The 21,973-nt window shown below is 39.0% G+C and overlaps 1 protein-coding gene across 3 annotated transcripts in view; it reads right to left on the bottom strand.

Annotated features, from left to right (window-relative positions):
• TBC1D30 (TBC1 domain family member 30) overlaps positions 1-21,973 on the bottom strand; it is a 114,477-nt gene that overhangs the window by 17,203 nt on the left and 75,301 nt on the right. For all 3 annotated transcript variants that reach the window (XM_058308370.2, XM_004449534.4, XM_004449533.3), the window contains 7 exons: positions 21,827-21,888; positions 21,308-21,373; positions 19,725-19,850; positions 17,852-18,037; positions 12,751-12,919; positions 6,316-6,484; positions 2,233-2,338 (listed from right to left, as the gene is read on the bottom strand). In XM_058308370.2, the coding sequence (XP_058164353.1) occupies positions 2,233-2,338; positions 6,316-6,484; positions 12,751-12,919; positions 17,852-18,037; positions 19,725-19,850; positions 21,308-21,373; positions 21,827-21,888 (884 nt within the window). The remainder of the gene's footprint in view (positions 1-2,232; positions 2,339-6,315; positions 6,485-12,750; positions 12,920-17,851; positions 18,038-19,724; positions 19,851-21,307; positions 21,374-21,826; positions 21,889-21,973) is intronic.

Raw genomic sequence — 21,973 nt, 5'->3', positions numbered from 1 at the left:
TTTGGAATCAGAACACAGATATCAGGATCAGAAGGAACACTTCTTCCTGTGAGAAGACAGAAAAGAAGAAAAGAGGAAAATGCAAAGATAAGTTGAGATAAAAATATGAACGGTCAGAGAAGTTATATTGAGTGGCCAATATTCTCAATAAATTGAATAGCTATCTGCTAAGAGTGGGGTTTCTGGGAAGGAGCTGGGACTGCCAGCAGACAAGCAAAAATATGGATGGTCCCTACTTCTCCAGACCTAAATCAGAATTCATTATTAGTTCTCTCATTTGTTGACTGGGCCCCTGCACCCAAAATGACCTCAGGGATGAAGCACAGCATAAAGAGTTGAAAAGAGGAAGTAGATGTGGCTCAAGTGATAGGGCTTCCACTTACCATGTGGGAGGACCTGGGTTCGATCCCTGGGGCCTCTTGGTGAAAAAGAAGAGAAAGTGTGGTGAGCCACTGCCCGCATAGTGAGTGACTGCCCATGTGGTGAGCTCAAGTGCCCACGTGGTGAACCACTGTCCACATGACTGCCCACCTGGTGAGTGAGCCCCCATGTGGTGAGCCAGTGCCCTTTGAAGAGAGTCAAGCAACAAGATGATGATGCATCAAAAGAGAGACAAGGGGAGAGTTAAGGTGAAGCGCAGCAGAAACCAGGAACTGAGGTGGCGCAATTGACAGGGAACCTCTCTCCATATCAGGGGTCTCCAGGATTGAAACCCGGTGAATCCTGGAGGAGAGAAAATGAAAAGAGAAGACAACACTGACAGCAAAAACAGCAGGGCAGGGGAAGGGGAAGGGGGAACAATAAATAAATAAATCTTTAGGGCAGCAGACTTGGTCCAGTGGTTAGGGCGTCCATCTACCACATGGGAGGTCCATGGTTCAAACCCCGGGCCTCCTTGACCCGTGTGGAGCTGGCCCATGCGCAGTGCTGATGGGCACAAGGAGTGCCGTGCCACGCAGGGGTGTCCCCCGCGTAGGAGAGCCCCATGCGCAAGGAGTGCACCCCATAAGGAGAGCCGCCTAGCATGAAAGAAAGTGCAGCCTGCCCAGGAATGGCACCGCACACACGGAGAGCTGACACAACAAGATGAAGCAACAAAGAGACACAGATTCCTGTGCCACTGACAACAACAGAAGTGGACAAAGAAGATGCAGCAAATAGACACAGAGAACAGACAACCGGGGTGAGGGGGAAGGGGAGAGAAATAAGTAAATAAATAAATCTTTAAAAAATAATAATAATAAATCTTAAAAAAAAAAAAAAAGAGTTGAAAACAAGCAAGAGGAGAGAGAAATCACTGAGAAAGAAGAAACTAAGGCCCAGTGAGCAAGAGGAAGGCCCAGTGAGCAAGAGGAAGAACACAGAAGATAAGCAGCAGTCAGATGCATAAGAAGAGAATGAGGACAAAATTATATGATAGAACCTAGTGGAAATGAGTGTTAACACACCTGCTATCTTTTTTATATTCACTGCCCATTTTAATAACATGGTGAATATGATATTGAGATATGGCAACATCTCAGAAAATAACAAAACCCTTCCAGTCTTTCGTATTGAAATTTATGATTCACATACAATAACCTTAGTTGCAAATGTGGGCAAAACAAAGTAAAATATACCAAAATGCTCTCAATATTGGTTTTTTTTTTTTTTTTTTTAGGATTGAACTTGGGATTTCTTTTGTGGAAAGCCAGTGTTCAACCACTGAGCCACATCCGCTCCCCTGAGTTGGTTTTTTCATTTGTTTACTTGTTTTTGTTTTGTTTTAGGAGGCACCAGGCACTGAACCTGGGACCTCCATGTGGGAAGCAGGTGTGCAACAAACTGAGCCATATCCATTCCCTCAATATCCTTTTTATCCCCAGTAAGTCCTCCCCCAAAATTATTTCACCCCACAAGTCTCCTGTAATAAAGCTAAGAATCAGATTCAGAATAAGCACCCAAAAATACTGATGTGGAATTTTTTCCTAGTTTTTAAAATTTACTTTTGTATTGCACTTAGTGATTTTTCAAGCAACATCATTTGAATGAAACCCACAACAAATGTCCATCATTCATCTCTTCTTCCTCTTGTAACACAGTTAGATTCATTCAAATTATACAGATGCTTGGTCAGTTGAAAAACTAAGAAGGCTGGCTAAGCACACATGCCAGGACTACTGCCCTGGCACTGGCAGTTCCCACAGCACACGGGGCTCCCTGAACCAAGATGGGGCCACGTTGCCTACTGACCTGCATGAGTTCATGGCTTTCCAGAAGGTCATTCTCTAGCATCTCCTGTGTAAGGCGCCCCATGGTGCTATAAAATTCATCTGCTGTTTCACAACATTCTATCTGCCTGGATGAAAAAAGACAAAAAAGATAGGGTTATGACACTCATGCAGTATAACAAATGTACACTGCAGGTGCAACACGATGTGCTGTCTTTGCCATCAAATCAATCAAGACAGCAATCAACAAAAATTAAAATGCCTGGGACACACTCCTAGCACCTGATGCTGTATGTGGAGGAAAGATAAAAACGCCCTAAGCAACTTCTAGGTACTCATTAAGGATGAGACCCATCATCCCTGCACTGCTCTCTCTGTCTCACGACCCAGCCTGTGGCACCCTTCTTATTTCCATGTGACACATTCCGCAGATCAGAGTACCCACCACTGGTCAGAAATTACAACCACAAAACTGAACACCGAAGAATAATTAGCCCAGTAGGGAACCTCTTGCTCTTAATCTGCAAACTGTGATATCGGTAATAGATGGAAACCAAATCACAGTAAAGGTAAAAGATGACAAACAATCGAGAACTTTAACTGCGTATTTCATCAGTTCACAGATGTTCTCACAGGCAGAATTTCCTTAGTTCTTCTCAGGCTGCTGCTGCTAGCTGGAGATTACATCCTGTTTCTTGCATTCAGTTCTACATGTAAATAAAGAATCTGTCACTCTGGCAACCTGTAAGTAAGGCAGGTCAGATTTCAATCCTTCTTCTAGAAGGGAAAAAAAAATAGCCCAAAGAAAAGAACACTGGGTATTTCTCTTTTATCTATTACACTGTTCTTTGTATAGTAAGAAAGCTATTTTCCCACCAACAGTAAGACATTGATTTGACATACATTAATATTGGAGGATTTTCATACAGTCATCAAAAAAACATGGTGTCTTATATCACATTTATTTTTTATATTTATATATAAAATATATTTTATACTCAGGCTCTGAAGTGTTGTTCAAATCCCATTGCCACAATTTTTTAAAAAATCAACTAAAGGGTTACTACAGAAATTCAGAGTATAGTGTCAGCATAAATGAAAACCCAGTTAACTTAGTGGGTAGAGAAAATAAATGATGCTTGAGATGAGTTCTGAAAAATGTTCACCAGGCTGACAAGAAAGAAAAAGCATCTAAAGGCATGGATTCAGGAAACAGCAGGCTCTTTTCAGGGAACTGCAAAGGGTCCCACACGGCTTGAGTTGTGGGGGCAGTGGAGGCAGTGGATGCAAGGCCTGGCAGAAGGCAGAGCAAGCTGAAGGAGAGAGATGGCAGGGCCCAGATCCCGGAGGGCTGAGCCCCTGCAGGATAAGAGCCGTGAGATGCTTTTAATAGGGAGTGTGGGAACAGATGTGCCCTTGGTTAGGGCAGCCTGGCAAGCATGGGGCGAGATGTTGTGACAGTTTGAAGCTGGGTGGCCCCCAGAAGATCGTGTCCTTAGAGCTAATCCATTCCTGTGTGTGTAAACCTATTGTAGGTGGGACCTTTCGACTGAATTATTTCAGTGAAGGGCCTCTGCATGGCCGTGGATGAATCTTAATCCTCTTACTGGAGTCTTTTATAAATGGGAGAAACATGCAGAGAAAACCTCCTAGAAGCTGACAGGAAGCCCAGGGGGCCAGAAGCTGAAAGCAAGGAGGCCCAGAGGAGAGCAGAGAGAAGAGTGGACACTGCCATGTGCCTGCCCACAGCTGCAGCTCAGAGAGAAAGCACCTCCTGATAAGGCTTTTGGATGCTTACAGCCTCAAAACTTTAAATTAATAAGTCCCCATTGTAAAAGCTAACCTATTTCTGGTATGTTTCCTTGGCAGCCTTTAGCAAACTAAAACAGATGGGGAGACCAAGCAAGATACCACGATAGGCCAGAGTGAACCAAAGCAGTCAAAAAAGAAAGGACAAGTAAAAGATGCCAATGAAGGTGAGCTGATAGTCAACAACTCATATATTCCAAAAGTGCCCTCAGTGTGAATGAAAGGAAGATTCCAAGTTGCAGAAGCAAGAGGAAAAGGAAAGGCCCCATGGTCAACAGTATATAAACTACATGTTACTCAGGTGCGCGGTAACCTAGAGATTAGCTAGATACATTTATATTTTTCCAATGGAAAGTTTGTGGGAAAGATTACAGGCACCTGAGTCAGAGAGATAGATTTAAATCTCAGTTCTGCCACTGATTAGTTGTGTGACCTCGGGCAAGTTACTTAAACTTTTTTAGTTTTCTCATTTGAAAAAAGAGGGATAATAATTTTACCTACTTTGCAGGCTATTGGGAAAATTAAATGTGACAGAGTGCTTAAACTACCTAGCACTGTAGGAATGCCATGGTGTTGGCTGTCTTTTCTTTCCCTTGATTAACAAGTCGCACGCTTGAAAGAAATAGAAGTAAATATAATGAGCAAAGTCTCAGAAACATTTAAAATTTTATCACAGTTCTTCATAAGGAGCAGCCATTTATTATCAGTAGATGCACCTTATTAAAAGTAAGGACTCTAGATTCAGGATGCCTGGGTTCAAAAACAGGCCCTTTCACTTACTAACTGGGTGGCCATGAGTAATTTACCTACCTTCTCTGTGCCTCAGTTCCCACATCTGTAAAATGGGGGTGAGAATAGTGTCTCTCTCATAGCGTGATGGTGAGGACTGAGTTAATACATCTAGAGGGCTTACAACAGTGCCAGTGCCTGCCTTGGTAAGCATTTAACAAGTACAGGCTTTTGGTTGTAGCTATTATTTCAACAGCGTGGCATGCCTGGGATGACCATAGAAATAAGTTCTGCTCCTACAGATAATTGGCAGATGGGAATAAAATCAAAATCACCTCTTTTCTTCTGTTCCATTATTAAGAAATAATAACAAAGGTGACTAGAAGTGACTCAGCTTACAGTAAAGTGCTTTACTATTTTAATACTAGAAACTAGTCACCCAGTAACTGGACTATCCCAGCCAGAGAAACAATCAAAGTTTAAAAAGCTTACAAGGGGTAGAGTAGAACAGATATTGGGAGAAAACAAGAAGATAAATAAATAGTACACCAAATCCCACACCAACAAATTTATTTGCCTAACTGAAAATCCATGTATGATAAAACAAAGGCAAGGGTAAAAACTATGTGAAGTTTAAAAACACTTACACACATGTTTTTTTCAAGTCTGAATTAATAGTTGGTGGATCTTTCTTTGCAAAAAGTAAAAAAGGCTGCAAGTTCCCCAGGAAAAAACATATCATAAATAAAAAGACTAGTTAAAAGGTTTTTGAAATAAAACACTACCAGTGATTTATTAGTTGTCTGACACGTTGTCTATAGGTACTCACTCAAGTCATTTATATCTCTAGAAAAGAAAAATTGAAAACTTTTCTGCATCTTAAATTAACTATTAACTGTTAACAGTTTCACTCTAATGTTTCTTCCATTACCCAAAAGGTAGAATTTTATTCCAATAGTCATAACGTATCAGAAATGGGGGGTAGGGGGAAATACCCTTTATTTTTCAAGTCTGCTACTGTAAAGAATGTAAGTAAAGTCTCTGTGATAATAAGTTTTGGCAGTAATATATTTATTTTAACATTTCTTGATGAACGGGAAGACATTATTTTTTTCTATGCTATAGGCATTATACATATGATCTCATTTAAAAAGGCAGAGTAAAAAGAAACAATAAAAATTCATAAATAATCCGAATTGTGATATTTATCAATAAATCCACCTACTCCTTTCCAAATCTTCCAGTCTTTCATCTAAGTTCTTCTCTCTCTCCTTCTTCCCAACCAGTGTCCATGGAGAGACTGATAAAGAATGAACTAACCAGAAGACTAGCACTAAGGAGGAGGAACTACAAGCCAGAAAAAGTCAGCCCCTTCCCTCCAAAATAGATTCCATCTGCCCCTGCCAACAAGAATGAGCCAGCTGAGATTTCAGAAGGCTAAAAGCAACTGAACAAAATTCACATTTTCTTTTCTTTACACTTAATATTGATGGTTTAGACATTAGAGTACAAAATTTGCTTGGGCTCTCACACCTCAAGACAGAACAGAAAGGGGAAAATCACTTACTCTCCCAATTTTGCCCAGATAGCCAGCGACACCCTAAGGATGATTTCCGAGCCTTCAAAGAAGACTGAATCCCAGATCTTTAAAACTGTGTGATTAGGGAGGCACGTAGCAAATAGAGTCAGGAACCACTGCATGGTGAAGACATTCGTAAGTGGGGGCTCATATCCACCTGAAATAAAACAAACACACGAAATTTCTTCAGAACCGATTTGCAAGATAAAAGTACCCTCTTTCAGTCATCCGTGCCATCCCAAAATGTTGTATTTCCTGACTGATTTCTTCCCGCCTCTAAAATCTGGTTCTTTCCTCCTTTTTCCTTCCCTTTTTCTTCAAGAACGCAGGCATGTTTAATAACAAACTCAATAACGTGAACTTTACAAATTCTTCATGATATTTCAGAAAACTTAAAGTAAGGCTTACTTTAGGTCTACCTATTATGGGATGCTGAAAATTAAGAATGACTTCCTCACAAATAATTGGATAAAAAGAAAGAATTTTATCTCCATGTAGAACAAGTTAAGAGTAAGACTGCTGGGAAGTGGACTTGGCCCAGTGGTTAGGGCGTCCGTCTACCACATGGGAGGTCCGTGGCTCAAACCCCGGGCCTCCTTGACCCATGTGGCCCATGTGCAGTGCTGATGCACACAAGGAGAGCCCTGCCACGCGGGGGTGTCCCCCACGTAGGGAAGCCCCATGTGCAAGGAGTGCGCCCCATAAGGAGAGCTGCCCAGCACAGAAGGAAGTGTAGCCTGCCCAAGAATGGCACCACATACACGGAGAGCTGACACAACAAGGTGATGCAACAAAAAAAACACAGATTCCCGGGACCACTGGTAAGGATAGAAGCGGTCACAGAAGAACACGCAGCAAATGGACACACAGAGCAGAAAACTGGGGGGGAAGAGGAGAAAAATAAATAAAAAATAAATCTTTAAAAAAAAATTTTGATTCTGGGATGGCAAAATAACATTAGTATGTAGAAGGTTAAACTTGATTTATAATGAAAAGTGGTGCTGGGGCTTAACATTTTAAATAAAATACTTTCACATATTACCTCTCTTTTTTTTCTTAATAAAGTTTTAACATAATTTTTTTCTTGAAAAATAACTTCAGGGCTTGACTTTTTGTAAAATTTTAATTGTAAAATACAAATTTATCTTGTATGTATTCATGAAAATGAAAATCAAAGCTCCTAGCATTTTAATTGTCCTGCTAAGAGTACGGCAGTCAGGTTTTCAACTAGATCTCTGTTATCTAAATTATTGGTGAAATAATTGATCTAGACATATTATAAAGCCAATCGATTTTGGTTATACAATAAAACATCAAGTCACTGGTGGTCTTAATCAGTTATTTCAAGTGGACCTTATTAACAAAAGTATCTGAATTCAGCATAAAATCTTACAGTACTAAATGTCAAGCCCATGAATTTTGTTTTGTATAAATAAATTTATGATAACATTCTCATGAGCCACTGACAAATATATGTACTTTTGTGAACTATGAGTTTTCTAATTAAATTTTACATGCTACATGATTTTACATGAATGATACTTGATTTAAACTATCAAATGTCCGTATTTTACTTTAATTTTTTAATAAAATATACATTATCACTAAATGAATTTTGATTTTAAAAAACAAAATTAGCTTCCACTGTATATTATTTTTCACAAATAAAAATAGACTTGTATAAAGAAAAAAAGAAAGGATTTTAGGATAACCGGCAAGATGGCGGCACAGTAAGGAGCTCCTAGAGTCAGCTTCTGCTACAGGGCAGTTAGCAAACACCCAGAGCTCTCTGAAAAAATCTGAATAGACCAACTCCGAGACACATACTCATCAGAATGTCAAATGCCAAAGACAAAGAGAGAATTCCGAGAACAGCAAGAAAAAACAAATGTATAACATATAAAGGATACCCAATAAGATTAAGTACTGATTTCTCACCAGAAACCATGGAGGCAAGAAGACAGTGGTATGTATATTTAAGATATTACAAGAGAAAAACTTCCAGCCAAGAATCTTATATCCAGCAAGACTGACATTCAAAAATGAAGGTGAGATTAGAATATTCACAGATAAACAGAAACTGAGAGAATTTCTAAGCAAGAGACCAGATTTTCAGGAAATCTAAAGGGTGTGCTAGAGCCTGAAAAGAAAAGACAGGAGAGAGAGGCCTGGAAGAGAGTCTAGAAATGAAGATTATATCAATAAAAGTAACTGAAAGTGTCAAAAGAGTGGTGAAAATAAAATATGACAGATAAGACTCAAATAGACTGGAATAAACTTAACCCACAAGGTAAAGCACTTGTATTCAGAAAACTGCAACCCAATGTTAAAAGAAATTTTAAAAGGCCTAAATAACACTCCATGCTCATGGATTAAAAGACTAAATATCATTAAGATGTCAATTCTACTCAAACTGATAAACAAATTCAGTGCAACCCCAATAAAAATTCCATCAGCATTTTTTTTATAGAGTGGAAGCTTTTTTGTAAAAGATTTATTCATTTTATTTCTCTCCCCTCCCCCCCAGTTGTCTGCCCTCTGTGTCCACTCGCTGCGTGTTCTTCTGTGATCGCTTCTACCCTTATCAGCGGCATCATGAATTTGTGTTTCTTTTTTGTTGCGTCATCTTGTTGTGTCAGCTCTCCGTGTGTGCAGCACCATTCTTGAGCAGGCTACACTTTCTTTCGCACTGGGCAGCTCTCCTTATGGGGCACACTCCTTGCACATGGTGTTCCCCTACGTGGGGAACACCCCTGCGTGGCAGGACACTCCTTGTGCGCATCAGCACTAAGCATGGGCCAGCTCCACATGGGTCAAGGAGGCCCAGGGTTTGAACCGCGAAACACCCATGTGGTAGGCAGATGCCCTATCCATTGGGCCAAGTCCACTTCCCTCCACCAGCATTTGAAAAAAATTTGAAAACAAGATTATCAAATTTATTTGGAAAGGTAAGGGGTCTTGAACAGCCAGAAACATTATAAAAAGGAAAAGTGAACCCTCATCTCTGGACTTTAAATCATATTACCTAGCTATAGCAGTAAAAACAGCATGGTACTGTCATAAAGACTGACATATAGACCAATGGAATCAAACTGATGGTTCAAAACAGACCCTCATATATATGGTGAAGTGATTTTTGACCAGCCTGTCAAAACCACACAGCTCAGGCAGAACATTCCATTCAACAAAAAGGTGCTGAGAGAACAGGATATCAACAGCCAAAAGATGGAAAAGAGGACCCCTATCTCAAACCGTATCCAAAAATTAACTCAAAATGGATTAAAAAACAAACAAAAATAAAAGCAAGAAACCATAAAACTTCTAGAAGAAATTGTAGGAAAATATCTTCAAGACCTGAAGGTAGGTGGTAGATTCTTAATGGAGATAAGAGGAGGACTGAGATGGATTACTGGTGTTTAATGTATATAGAAGTTTTAATCAGTTTTACTGTAAAAGTGTGGAAATGTATAGAGTGGGTGGTAAAAAATAATAACAGCTAGTTTATAAATGGGGATGTGGCTGAAAATGGCAGCCTAGGATATAAATGCCAATTGATAGAATACTGGAGAATAATCTAGGAACTGAATAGCACAGTAAACCAAGAGGTGGATGAGAATTGTGGTTGATGGTACAGCTCTAAGAGTGTCCTTTGTGACCTTGAACAAACATACATTACTGTAGAGTGTTGGGAACGTATGGGAAAAATACAACTGGAGTGACCTATGGACTGCGGTTAGCAGTAATAATATAATATTCTTGCATCTATGTGAAAGATGTACTGTGTTGATAATGAGGCAGTATGGAAAATGTGAGCCAAATGTACGCTATGCACATGGTAACAATCAGATGATATTATCTTTTCTGTAACAAATGTGCAACCAGCATGGTTGTGTTGATAGAGGAGTGTTGTTTGGGATTCTGCCATGCACATGATTGTTTTTGTAAGTTCACAACTTCTGTCATTAAAAAAATATTTAAAAAACAATAATAGGGTGGGTTGAGGGGTGGGGAACACACCAAATATAAGATAAGGACAGTAATTACTAGTAAGATTTTGACAATATTCTTTCATAATTTGTAAAAAATGTCTTATGACAATCCAAGGTGTTGGTGGAGGGTTGATGTATGGGACCTCTGTATGATGTTATGCACATTTGCTTTGTAAGTTCACAACTTTTACTATACACTTAGTTGTTTATGTATGTTCATATACAAATGATATAAAGATAACAAAAGGGAGGGCTAGGGGAAAAATACTTTGGTTAGTAGTAATATTTTTACAGTGCTCCTTAATCATTAGTTAAAAAGGTTTAACAAAATGCAAGGTGTTGGTGGTAGGGTGAGTTATGAGGGTCTTGTATGATGTTATATATGTTTGTTTTGTAAGTTCACAACTATTGCTATGAACTTATTGTTTATGTATGTGTGTGTGGGTGATATATTTTAATAAATTAATTTTTTAAAAAAAGATTTTAGCCTGTTAAAAGCAAAAGCCACCAAATTTGTGAAATATCATAAAGCCCACTTTCATTCAAATGGTGCTGATGAGAATAAAATTGTTTGTTATAAATTGTCTACTTCTTAAATTATGCACAATTTTAAAGATCTCAGATCCAGCCCACTTTGAAGTTTCTGAATTCAGTAAAAACACATTATCTCATTCCTCTTCCTGTGATATCATAAATATACCCCATAATGAAATAAAATCTCATCTTTTAAGAATTTAGGTAGTTAGACTGGTCCCCTCCCCCACTGCAAATTATAGTCAATATGTGCATTTACCCAAGTATATGGAAAAAGAGATCTGTTTCTCTGCAGACCTTTTCTTCCTCGTCATCTGTGAACAGGGGGAGTGTCCTTGTTCAGAGACCAGAGTCCGACAGAATTCATTGTAGTCAAGTGTAAGTAAACCAGAAAGGAAACATTTAGCCCTGTCTCACTGTGGCCTATGCAGAAGCATCGTGCAATTACTCTGTACCACCAATTAAATTAGAGGATCGCTCAAATGGCTTAGAAGGAAATACTTAGAGACACCCAGGTGTCATTAAAATTCCGATGTGTTTTAATTACAGATTAGGTCCTCAAAATCCTTAAATATTTTCCGAGAGCTAAATGTGTGAGGCAGACTAGACTGCAAATACATGGACTACCACAGGAATTGGTAGCCATTTGCAGGAATACAACAAACCTCTCACTGTTCCTTCTGATAGCCTGAGCGCAGCCTGGAAAATGTAAGGAGTAGGTATAATTATAGCATCTAACTTGGGGACATCTGAGAGCTGGACGATGCCCACTAGACAACAGCGACTCTTGCTGCTGTTTGCAGAGCCATCCACATTACTGCCTCGTTCTACCCAGTGCTTGCCTTTGCTGGTTCAGAGTCTACCCGGAGGTCCAGAAGAGCCCTTCTCCAGCAAGAACTTGTCATTTCATCTCAGCTAAATCTAAATACCCTACACATGAGTAAACAAAAGGAACATTAAACCTTTTAATACACACGACTACTTTTATCTCTTGAGATTTTCTGAAAATACATATTCTATTCTCCTATCACCTTAATGGTTCAGGCGAACCCACAGTTTGTGTTAAAGTGTACCTACTGCACAGTTTCAGAGAATTACGATAGATCTGGTGCCATATAACAGTTTAACTAGGTGGTAAGACATGTTAAATGGATAGCATTCTTCATCTAGAGTACAATATATCATTTTAATTGTCGATACAGGGGAAGCGGACTTGGTCCAGTGGTTAGGGTATCTGTCTACCACATGGAAGGTCCGCGGTTCAAACCTCGGGCCTCCTTGACCTGTGTAGAGCTGGCCTATGTGCACTGCTGATGCACGCAAGGAGTGCCCTGCCACACAGGGGTGTCCCCTGCGTAGGGGAGCCCCACGTGCAGGGAGTGCGCCCTGTGGGGGAGCCGCCCAGCACAAAAGAAAGTGCAGCCTGCCCAGGAACGGTGCCGCCCACACAGAGAGCTGACACAACAAGATGACACAACAAAAAGAGACACAGATTCCCATGCCGCTGACAACAACAGAAGCAGACAAAGAATAAGATGCAGCAAATAGACACAGAGAACAGACAACCGGGGCGGGGGGTGGGAGGGAAGGGGAGAGAAATAAATAAATAAATAAATCTTTTAAAAAAAAATTGTTGATATGGGACTGGTAAAGTATTGGGTTTGCAACAGACCTCCTAATCATGAGCAGTTGGAGGTTCAACATGTGGTCCTGTTTTTTGTTTCTTTTTCAGTTTTGATTTGGTTCTCTTCAAAGAAATGTAACTATTTCATTGTGTCAAACTCTCACCAATAGAAACACCTGGAACATGTATATCCATTCACGGTTTAGGTTTACAAGTAGAGTGGAATAGGATAAGTAAGTTATTTTCAAAGATATAAAAGCACTGAATCATCAGTACCTCCACTTTCCTTGTTTGCAGTTCTCTGAAGAGTATCCAGATGCTGAGATAATTCAGGGAGCTTCATTCTCAAGAGGTCTCTGAAGACAGCCATATCCACAGACAATGCCCGGAGATTATTTACAAAATAGCTTTCGGGAAGTACCTTATCAATAAGGTAAATCATAATCTGAAGAAAAAGATAAAGATGAGGACTGCTTTATAACATCCAAGATCCTCACATGTCCTAAACAGAAAGAACATATTCAGGCCTGACACAGCACTGTTAGCCAAAGCACACTGTCCTTTAAACGTGTCGGTACCAAATGTTCTGGATTTTCAAGGCTCATCTACGCTCTGGGTTAGCAGCACGCAGCATAATTATCTAAGGTAACTCAGATTCAGGGTGTGCTTCTGTCTGACGTATCTAGATGGGCTGCTGGACCTGAGCTCACCCCATAATACCTGTGATTATACAACCCTGAGTCACTCTGAGAAGGGACAGAGCACATGCTACACCAGCAGGCAGCAGGGCCTCAATATTGGCTCCTTGTACTGACACGGTTTTATAACCATAATATGAAAACCAAGAGCTGGCCTGTCATAAAACACATCCACTGAAGCAAGTCTTGAGATTCCACCCCACTTAACCATCAATCTGAATTATCAGCGCAACTGAGGCTGGTTTTGGGTCCCCTTTCCTCTCCTGGGAGAATGTAAGAAGGTTTTGTTTGAAAAACGGTGTTTTTTAAAATCCTTTCTTAATCTGGATTTCTTTCATAAGATTGTCACATAATGCCTTCAAATTAAAATTTTCACTCTGATGTTTCCATTTGTATTTTCTCTTCTAAAATATGAAGAAGCACTAATATGACCCAGCAAAATACATGAATTGTGTGTATCGTTCTCTGGTCTTTCCCTGTCAGCTTGTGTGCTCTGTGTATGCCCTATTCCCTAAAGGCCATCTCATTCTCTGGAGCACAAGAAAGTCAAATTAAAAACAAAGTCACAGCTGGCCCCCTTTATCAGTGGAGCAGTAGCTCATTAACATTTTGATTTTCGAGATAATGTAAAAGCCCATTTTCCAAAAAAATTATTTCCCAGACCTGCAAGGGACCATTTTCCTCTCATCCCCGGTTTATAATTTCTCCCATTAGGGCATACTTTTGAATAAGTCAACAAGAAGAGGGGCATAATCTCCAGAAGGTCCTATTAGAGCCTACTAGGGTACAATTAAGTGAATATAACATCACCTTGGAAAGAGGCAGCCAGCAATAAGAAAAGTATAGTCTTTCCATGTGGAGGGAGGAGGTCCTGGAGAGGTTAAGCAGATTGAGGAAAAGAACAGACTCAGCAGAGCTGAGTGCCCTGGCAGGGACTTAGGACTCTACAGGTCAAAAGAAGAGGGATTTACAGGATCATGAAGCCAAAACTGAAAGGTAACTGTGTGTCTACTATTGTACTTTTCATCTAAAGATAAGTTACTTAGTCCTGAGAAATACACTTGCATTTTTATGAAGAAATTCTTAAAATTATGTGAAAACAAGAAAAACCAAAAATATTTTTCTAATCATCATAGTAATGAAATTCTTTCTAAAGGTATCTCAAGGTCTGACTTAAGATATAAGCCAGTTCACTGACTCAACCCACTAATCAACTTCAGAGACCAAACATTAGCACTTTAAAAAATTAAGATAGTAATGGGGACTTCCAAACTCTTAATGAATCATCACTAAAAAATAAAAAGTGTCTTGGAAACAAGGAAAATATTAATATTTACCTATTTCTACCAAACTATATATTTCCCTACTAATTACACCTTGCAGAGGCTGAAATACCCACTGGAAAAACACTGGCACTCAATTTTTCCTTTGCATCAGAAGTCATTCTCTATGAGCCCTACTTTCCCCTACATAATAAATGTCTAACCACAAGATCTACACACACCTAAATCACAATGTCATCTTATTCCACAGTGCTCACTTTCTTGAGGGAAGAAATACAAATATTCAGTTCCTCACCTTTATCTAATTAAACCTAATTTAAAAATGGGCAAAAGACTTGAACAGATTTTTCTCGAAAGAAGATATACAAATGGGCAATGAACACATGAAAATACGCTCAACATTTGCCATTGGGGAAGTGCAAATCAAAACCACATTTTCACATGACAAGAATGGCTAATTTTTTTTTAAAATAACTGAAAATAACAAGTGTTGGAGAGGATGTGGAGAAATAGGAAGACTCATTCATTGTTGGTGGGAATGTAAAATGGTGTAGCTGCTGTGGAAAACAGTTTAGATATTCCTCAGAAAGTACAGAATTACCATATAACCCAGCAATCCCACTTCTAGGTATACATCCAAAAGAACTGAAAGCAGGAACTTGAACAGGTATTTGACATTGACATTCATAGTGGTATTATTCACAACTGCCAAAAGATGGAAGCAACTCAAGTGTCCATCAACAGAAGAATGGATTAACAAAATGTGGCATATATATACAAAGGAATATTACTCAGTCATTAAAAGAGTGAAATAAGCCAGATACAAAAGGACAAATATTATGATTTCTCTGATATGAAATAATTAGAATAAGAAAATCCATAGGTTCTAGGTTAGAACCTAGAATACACATTACCAGGGGCTAGGGTGAGCGTAGGGAATGCGGAATTAATTCTTAACTGGTGCAGCGTTTCTGTTTGTGACAATAGAAAAGTTGTGGTCATGTATATACATGTATTAGTCATGTATAGTTACAATGGTAACACAAAATTTTGGATGTGGTTAAACCACTGAATTATATATCTGAATGTGGTTAAAAGGGAAACTTTTAGGTGGCATATTTAAAAAAAACAAAACCAGAGGACTGCACAACAAAAACAGTGAACCCTAATATACACTGTGGACTACAGCTAATAGTGCATTATAATAATATTTTCCCATCATTTCTAACAAAGATACCACACTAATGGAAAATGTTAAAAATGGAGGCAGATATATAGGAACTCTGTATTTTGTCCATGATCTTTCCGTAAATCTACAACTTCACTAATTAAAAAAGAAACACGTTCAGGTTCCCGTAAATCTACAACTTCACTAATTAAAAAAGAAATACGGGAAACGGACTTTGGCCCAGTGGTTAGGGCGTCCGTCTACCATATGGGAGGTCCGCGGTTCAAACCCCGGGCCTCCTTGACCCGTGTGGAGCTGGCCGTGCGCAGTGCTGATGCGCGCAAGGAGTGCCCTGCCACGCAGGGGTGTCCCCCGTGTAGGGGAGCCCCACGCGCAAGGAGTGCGACCGTGAGGAAAAGCCGCCCAGCGTGAAAAGAAAGAGCAGCCTGCCCAGGAATGGCGCCGCCCACACTTCCCGCGCCGCTGACGACAACAGAAGCGGACAAAGAAACAAGACGCAGCAAATAGACACCAAGAACAGACAACCAGGGGAGGGGGGGGAAATTAAATAAATAAATAAATCTTTAAAAAAAAAAAAAAGAAATGCGTTCAGGTTCTGAGCTTTATCTAATCCATCTTTTTAATTGAATCTCTAGTTTCTCAAGTATTCACTGAGCCCTTTCATAATTTGATTGGCATGTATCCCTCCTTCCTCAAACCTCTCTCCCCTACACCATAACCTCAATCTTATTCCAACTTGTCGACAGGATAGTTCCCATTTTATCATCATAAAAATTACATCTGAAGAAAAACGGAGGAAAGCTGATAGGCTTAGTAAACAAAATTGCTTCTTTAAAACTGTTTAAATTCATGTATTTAGATTGCGATTGCTTTTTTTTCTTTCCTATTTGATGAGTAAGTAGAATCAAAGCTGTTTCCTTAAGCACTTGATTGGAAAAAGAGATGCTGAATATAAATTTAGATCATGTCAGGATGGCATTATAACTAACTTCACCATGATGTGTGTAAACCAAGGAAACACTATTTATTTTTCCATTTCACACTAGTGGGTGATTGAGAACATCACTAGGGTAATTCACCACAAAGAGGGAGGTAGGAAGCCCCTCAAATGCAAAGACTAAAGCACTGCAATCAAGAGCAGTTCAAGGGTTCAAATATGACTTGGGATCCCCACAGCCCAAAGCAAACAAACCAGTGGCCATCCTCCACTTCTGAAGTGCTTCATTTCTCATAAAGACTATATTTCTGGTGACTCACTGACTCACATTCAGACTGATGAGCTTAAAATATTTCCAGAATTTTTTTTTTAACTCATGAGGCCCTGGGTTTCAAAGATTAAAAGATAATTCACTTCCATAACCTTTCTTCATGCAAACATATTTCATCATAGATCCAACCATAATTAAGCGTGATTGGTTTGGAAAGCAGCTTCTGAGACGGCAATACTGTCCCCTACCTCCTCATTGTCACACCATTATAGAATCCCTTCCTTTTGAGTATGAGCCAGACCTGGTAGCTGGCTTCTAATGCACAGAATATGGCAAATACGAGAGACGGTCACTTCTCATATGAGGTTACAAATCTGTCACATAACCTCTTCTGCCTTGCTCGCTCTCTTTTACTCTCTGCCTTGCTCTGAGGGAAGCTAGCCACTGTGTCCTGAACTGGAAAGGAACTAACAGCTGGAGAGGAACCTGGGCCCTCAACACAACAGCCCGCAAGGAACTGAATCTTGTCTATAACCAATTTAAGGAACTTGGAAGTGAATGCTCCCACCAACAGAGCCATTAGATGAGATTGCAACCCAGGCCAACAGTTTGAACGTGACCTTCTGAAGGACCTTGAGCCAGAGGCACCCAACTGGATGCCCAAATTCTTGACTCAAAGAAACAGTGAGATAATAAAGGTCTGCTGTTCCAAGAAGTCAGTATGATATGCAGGAATGGAAAATAATTACATCTGGTATTTAACTTGCTTTAAAATTATGGTGTCTTCTAAGTGACACTAAAAACATAATCATTCTCACATTTGGCAGGTGCTGAACCTATCGCTTGACCTAGCCTTAGCCTGGGAGAAATGCAATAATGGATCACTGCTAAAGTGAGGCAAACACCTTGGAAGGTGGGGTATAAAGGAACAGAAATTGTAGCACCAGTTCTTCCTTCTCAGAAGAATTTCAGTTGCCTTGTACAGAGCCTGATACTCACTTTCAGTGCATCCCCTTCATTGCCTTCCATCACTTCCAGAATTAATGCAGCCAGGATGTTAAAGCCTTGGCAGTAACCAACATTCTTGTTCCATCGGGCATAGGCCAACAGGACCCGTTTCAACACAACCCTGTCCTGCTCAGCTTCCTGGCCACAATAAGAACTGCAGCCTGTACGATGAAGATCCTAAAAGGGGAGGGAAACAATTTAATATTGTTGAAACCTGCCCCCCCATAACACCTTTAGTTATTTCTCTGCCTCACCATTAAATAGAGTCAGGTTATCAATATATATGCAACTTATATGCATGAACCAAAACAATTTTTAATTGCTTAACATTTTTTAATATTTGAATGGGAAATCTCAATCAGATATATTTTCTATTTAAAGTGCTTCCAAGATTAACAAAAAAAGTGACTCAGAATGAAAACTCACATTTAATTATATATAAAATTCCAGTGTATTTTAATATACTTCAGATAATAGTTTTTCCAAAATATGTATCTACATATTATTCCTATCTACAAAAAATGGAGCATTATTTAGCTATCAAAACTCCAAATAATATTAAAAAGCAAAATCAAAACAGGAAAACATGCAGTCTAATCAGAGATCCCAAGACATAAAAATCATTCTGTTTAAAGTGTTTTTTGAGATTACGTAAGAAGGACAAAAATGTTTGCTACACTTAAATATTTAATGAGAGCAATATCTATAATTTAGTTACCAAGCAGAGACTATGATTTTCAGTAGCTGAAGTCATTTTACTGACTTGGCATTCACTTCAATGAGAAAATAAAAGTTCCTCTTAATAACATGATCATTATAAAATGTGCACTGTCTTAATTCACAAACTATAAACAAAGAAAAACATTTCAACTATTAAATATCTCATCTCTGAGACATATTCTGAAATTTCAAATAAACAGCTGAAATATGAATGATACAAAAGTATTTCAAGCATACCATGTGAATTCCATAATTTTTTTTAGCATTTGTCTGAAACTGACCAAGTTGGGTAAGAAAGCAGCTTTTAAGTAGTCCTTGCTCCTGAAAAAATTATCTTCAAATAAACCAAAATTTAGTCATCTTCTAGTATCCAAAATTTATATAAAACAACTTTCCTTTAAAGCCCCAGCTTAGTTAGCATCACACTGTAAAGTACTCATATAAAATGAAATCTATGTGCTAAAGGCTTATGTAAGGAAATAGTAGACTCAAAAAGAATCCATTTCCTTGGCTTTTAGCACCAAACTCTAATCAACTGTTACAATACAGGTAGGCATATTACAGCTGTCTCCACAGCTAGCTTGAACCCTCAACACCTGATTTGATATAGAACTGGTCGATCTATATTTATATAATTGACAGGAAAGAAATTATTGAAGAACTTAGTGTCAAATTATTCTAATATGAAATATACTTAACTTTGTCTTTCTCAATCAGTGGACTTTATGTAAAAATCCAATTAGCATTACTGACCCATGCTAAAGGGGAAAAAGAAGGGATTTCAATCTCCTACCATATGAGGAATATAAGTAAACTGAGTATGTTAATGTTAATATAACGGCAACATTAAAATTTATGAAGACAAATCCTACTCAAGGTTCACATTTTAAAAAAGCTTATTGGAGCAGCTGTAGCCCAGTGGTTAAGTGCCTGCTCCCACATGCGAGGTTCAGGGCTCAATACCCAGCACCTCCTAAAAAAATTAAAACGTTATTTTAAAAAATCTGGTACCTAATGAAATGAAGAAGTAGAAAATATACAGACATTCAGACCATAAGATACATTTCATCCTCTGTCCAGGAAACATCTGGTTCTTATGGGCTGCTTCTAAGTTAGGACAAAAGGCCAAGCTCAGGGGCATTACCTTGACTATCTGAATTCCCATCGAGTCATCATCAGGATTACTTCTTTCATTGAAAGTGAAGCGCATGGTTTTGTCCCAATCAATGGCTATACTGTGCAAATAATGATCTGCCAGGGTCAACCAAACCTAAAGTATTATATAAATAAAGAAGAATGCTAAAGCAGAATACATAATTTCACCTTTCTTTACTGGAAATAGTTATTGCATCCAACAAGAAAATGGGAACTATTCCTAGGCCAGATACAGCCCACATGTAAAAATCTACAAGAGCCTTTTTTGAATGTTTGCTGTACAGAACTGTACCATCTAGGGTCTTTCATTTATTCATTCCTTCAATAAATATTTGTTGAGCACTTACTACAGTGCAAAGTAGTGATGAAGGCATTGGAGATACTGTTAAGGAAAAAAAAATTCAAATTAATTTTCATGTCAATGAACTGGTTATTTTAGAAGCTTTGTTTTACTGGTATGGTATTGCTCTTTATGCTTGGAAGAGCCACATGGTCCTTCACAGTTCTCTGTGGACCTTTTTCACCACTGAACAATATCCGACTTTAAGTCTCACACACACACATACAAACTGAGAGATAGGCTCCATGATGGATAAGTTTTCAAAAAGGGAGTCACTGAATATTTTTACTCCTTTGAGTACCTTATCCTAAAAAGCTGTCTGAAGGATATATTTCATAATGGCATTTTTTAAATGCATATTTTGGGATTCATAGTGTTCAAATTTTAAGAGTATTAAAACTAGGTTTACAAGTTATCTTAAGAAGGCATTTCAACTTTTGGAATTTGAACATTGTTCAGTAGGAGTAACACTGATGAATATCTCCAGTCAGACTTCTCTCCTAAGCATAAAAACCTATGTCCAAATGCCTGCTTGACACCTTCAACTTAGATATCTGATAGTCATCACAACCTTAAGAGATCCAAAACTAATCTAATCCACAGCACCTCCGCCTGCCCAACTATACCTGCATTCACACACATAGGCATGCATGCTCCTCCCATCTGAAAAAACAGTAACTCTACTCTTCCACTTGTCTACTAAGGAACTTTAAGTCATCCTTGACATCCCTACAGCCCATATTCAATCCAGTAGGAAATTCATGTCAGTTCATTCTTCAAAATACACCTAGAATCTGACCTCTTCTCTCCATCTCCACTATAGCCACCTGATCCATCACTATCATCTCCTGCCTAAATTCTTGCAAGTCTCCTAATTGATTTCTCTGCTTCTGCCCTTGTTCCTCAATGCTCTATTTTCAAGTCATTAGCCAGAGTTGTTCATTTAAAATATAAATAAGATTATGTCACTCCCTTGCTCAAAACTTTCCAATGCTTCCCATCTCACAGTGGGCAAAAGCCCTAGCCCTCCTATGGTCAACAAGGTCCTCCGTGATCTGATACTCCGCCACCCCCCACCCCCACGTTCCGCCTGTGACCCTCTCTCCTGTTGCTTTCCCTCTCCTTCACTGTACTCCTGCCACCCTGGCCTCTTGCTTTTCCCTGACATTCCAGACACTTCAAAGGGACAGAGTGTGGTCCTTTTATACTTTAGCCCTAGGGATCCTCCTTACCTTTCTCCTCCATTCCTTTGGTATTCCTGTTGATAGTTTAGCCACTGCCTTGAGAGCATCATACCACTAGGCACAAAGAAGAAATATTAAGGAATCCCATCCTGGCACTGATAGAATATGATAAAATTTATACAGTACACTGGGCAAACAAAGTTTTTCCCAGCTAGATGTGTCTGGGGCAATAATTGCCCCTGACCCAAGACCCACCCATTAGGTCCCTTAACATACTTGTGACCCATTTGCAGCACACACAAGTAGGCTGGGAAGCTCTGGTTTAGAAAGCAAAACATGGGTTCCAAAAAATAAACATGTTTTTTTCCCACATTTGACCATTAAGAGAAATGCATATTTTTTGCAATTATAAACCTAGGCTACTTGTAGCTTCATAAATTATTTAATCTACAGCATCTCTAATTTTAAAAACTGACTCATCTTATGCATATCAAAACATGTTAATATTTCCACTTTGAGAATACAGCTCAGGGTACCCTATGTTTTCAAAACTAAATATAAAATTACCTGCTGAAAACCATTTTGACCTAAAGATGGCTCAAGAGTGAACTTCAACTTTGTGTCAACCCCTAAAAGAAAAATAAATAGCTGTCATTTTTGGAGAAGATAAGTTATATAAAAAATAAAAGTAAAAATTAAGCTGGTTCTACAAAT

The sequence above is a fragment of the Dasypus novemcinctus genome, chromosome 12 (genome assembly GCF_030445035.2).
Source record: "Dasypus novemcinctus isolate mDasNov1 chromosome 12, mDasNov1.1.hap2, whole genome shotgun sequence".
Taxonomy (NCBI): Eukaryota; Metazoa; Chordata; class Mammalia; order Cingulata; family Dasypodidae; genus Dasypus; species Dasypus novemcinctus.
The sequence above is the reverse complement of the archived record's forward strand: the minus strand, read 5'-3'. Positions and strand labels throughout refer to the sequence as shown.